The sequence below is a fragment of the Lactuca sativa genome, chromosome 7, assembly GCF_002870075.4.
Source record: "Lactuca sativa cultivar Salinas chromosome 7, Lsat_Salinas_v11, whole genome shotgun sequence".
In the NCBI taxonomy this organism is placed as follows: Eukaryota; Viridiplantae; Streptophyta; class Magnoliopsida; order Asterales; family Asteraceae; genus Lactuca; species Lactuca sativa.
In genome coordinates this window covers 85057054-85060296 of record NC_056629.2, presented here as the reverse complement: position 1 = coordinate 85060296, position 3243 = coordinate 85057054, and the positions used below count along the sequence as shown (strand labels likewise).

Genomic DNA, 3243 nt, shown 5'->3' with positions numbered 1-3243 from the left:
ATATATATATATATATATATATATATATAGAGAGAGAGAGAGAGAGAGAGAGAGAGAGAGAGGAGAAGAGACAAAATTTCGGCCTTAATATCTCTAAGATGAAGTGGTTGAAATTATGAGGCTAGGGGTCTTTATATAGTGCAACAAGGAAACCTAGATAAGTCCCAAATAGATAAAATAACATTATCTTATTTTTTGGTAGTTATATAGCTTCCTAATTATCCTCCAAAGATAAATCTAGAGCATCTAGGACCTACTTAAAACCATCCAAGGCATAGGATGATTCTAGAATGACTCTTGGTCAATTGTTGAGCAATTACACTTTAACCTCTATACTTTCAATTAATCCAATTAATCCCAAAATTAATTCCAATTAGTTTCTGATTAATTCTGATTTAAATAATATTATTTCTAATTAATATATGATTCTCATAATATATTAACAAATTATTTGTTTTGATTTCTAATTAATTTATTAACCATATAATAAATTAATCAATCAGTTTCTCTCTCTACAAGTTATCATATTCAATTCTCAGGTTTAAGGGCAATCCAAAAGGACTGTGCTACTATAAATTCAAATTTATACGAATTATAGTTATGAGCTTAGACATCAAATATAACATTATCACATTGGAATTGTTTGATGTGACCCCAAATTGCTTTTTATAGTGTTTGAAAAATGAAGAAATTTAGCAAACGCATCAGATTTCTACTTTAGAGGGTAAACCCATAAGTGGTGAGAAAAATGATCTAAAAACAAGATATAATAATGTGATCCACCATTACTAGATATATGAGAAGTCCATAAGTCCGAATGAATAATTTGAAAAGGTGTAGAAACATGAGAATTGGACAAAGAAAATGGTAATCTAGTGTGTTTGCCAAGATGACATACATTGCAAGATACATTATTTTTAGGTAAATGATAAGAAATAGAACTACTAGAAGATAAGTGCTTCAAGACTTGATCGTCGGGGTGACCGATTCATTGATGTCAAGTGGTTAGAGACGTGGAAACAAAAGCATAATTGGTGGAACTTGTGACTGGATAAAGAGGCCTGAAACTATCACATGGGATGACAGTTCGTCATGTTTGATTGTTGCCACCACCACCCCGTCGATTGTTGAAGTTTCCATGAGAGGATCCTCCGCCACCCCCACGGTTTGAGCTTGAAGACCTAACATGAAGTAGGGACAGTTCATAAGCATGATTTTCATGTGAAGGGTTGATTACACGAGTGTTAGAGAGACGAGTTTCCTCCATAGCTAACATAGCCCATATTTCAGAGAATGTTGGGAAGGGCTTGGTGAACCGTATGATACCCGCAACATTTTCATATTTACTTGGAAGTCTATTGAGGGCGTGAAGAACCACATTTCTATCTTTAACCTTTTCACCAAGTCCCTTCAGGAGGTCTATGATATTCTTGACATTCTCACAGTATTCATGGATAGATAGATCTCCCAAGATTACGTTCCTCAATTCCACTTCAAGTTGCATAGCAGTTGATTTGACATTTTCATAAAAGAGGGAATGAAGGTCCTGCCAAACCTTGCAAGCAGAAGCATTGGTGGAGTATGCGGATGAGATCAGCTTTTCAGAAATCGATCCAAAGATCAATAGTTTGACCATATAATCGATCTATTGCTATTCAGGGATAGTAAGAGGTTTGTTTGGTGGGTCGAATGTGGCATCTATGAAGTTAACAACTCCATACGCGATGCAGTAAGCCTGGAACAAGTCACTCTAGGGTTCATCGTTGCAGGTTGCGAGGTATAAGATGAGAGGAACGTAAATCTTAATATTAGTGATATCGAAGGCACATTGTGTGGGTTTCGGGTTGCTGCTTTCTCCGTTAGTCATGATGAGAGAGGAACAGAAGTCAACAAAAGGTAGAAGGGAAGAGGGGAAGAAGGGAAAGAATATCCCGACATATGAGAATGTCGATAGAAAATTAGAAGGATCGGCTAGGGTTATTTCCTAATACGCTCTGATACCATGAAGATTCGTATTTTTCCCATGAATCCAATAACATTAGGTAAATGTATAAGTACAACACAAGGAGGGCCACTTGGGCCGATATACAATGGGCTAAGTAAATGTATACAATAATAACATACATACAAATATATATATCTCCTAACATATATATGATAAATTATTTTAATTTGTAACTCATTTTTCAGTTATCCAACAACATATTGATCAATTATCTATTCTAACCTAATCTTTAACTATATGTGATATCCAATTACAAGTATTGTCATAGGTCATAACTATAGAGATTTTAACATTGGGAACTGCATCGATTTCAACAATGAACTTATTATTTTGGATAACTTCTAGAGTAGCAAGATACTCCAACCCTCTTGAAGAATGTTTTGTCAAGCTCTACTTTAAGCAAATCCAATATATGTGTTTCTGTTTAGGATGAATACATAATTAGACCGGAATGAAGAATTATTTCAATTAGTTTGGAAGTTTGCATCAATGTAACACTTTATATTGATTTATTCACCAAGATACATGTAAACTAAGAATATACCTTATATAAATCCAATGACATTACTTGGATTTTGATGATATATGACAGTCATAATATGTAGCTTGTTTAGTACATAACATATATATGCAATGTATTCAGTGGTACGAGCCAAAGATACTCTACTTATGTGTTTTTTACAATTTCATCATCAACTATGGTGGCACATTAAGGCTTGCTTAAGATTATGTCATATTGCATTAGAAAGGTTTCACTTACCCCATCAAATATTTCAACTTTTTGTCAATGTTTTTATTTTGACTAAGACTATGTTTGTGCTTAGATCTATCCATATAAATATTGATTCCTAGAATATATGTTGTATCTCCTAGACATTTCATAGAAAATCGTCTTTAAAGCCAAGACTAACGTCTTGCAAGGTTAGACAATTATTGCCTATGATTGGTATGTCAAAATCATACAAGATCAACGATGACAACAACGCCCTAACTAACTGTAATATATACATCTTTTAAAAGCTTATATTATTTTTTGCTAAATATTTCTATACAAATAAAAGCTACAACTTCACGTTATCAACTAGTTTTGTCAAACATACAGTTAATAATCACATAATTTTTTTTTTCAAATCCAACCGCTCACATCATAATCTATAATTTTCCCCAAAATAAATCTAACAAGTGGTAGATTAAGAAAAAGATAATGACATACAAGCCCTTAAGTTTGACATAAATAT

At 33.2% G+C, this 3243-nt stretch overlaps 1 protein-coding gene across 1 annotated transcript; it reads right to left on the bottom strand.

Moving 5' to 3' along the window:
• Window positions 1–1090: 1090 nt before the first annotated feature.
• Window positions 1091–1636, bottom strand: LOC111887698 (uncharacterized). Its single transcript, XM_023883870.1, has one exon. It carries the CDS (start codon window positions 1634–1636, stop codon window positions 1091–1093), a length of 546 nt encoding a protein of 181 aa, XP_023739638.1.
• Window positions 1637–3243: the final 1607 nt, after the last annotated feature.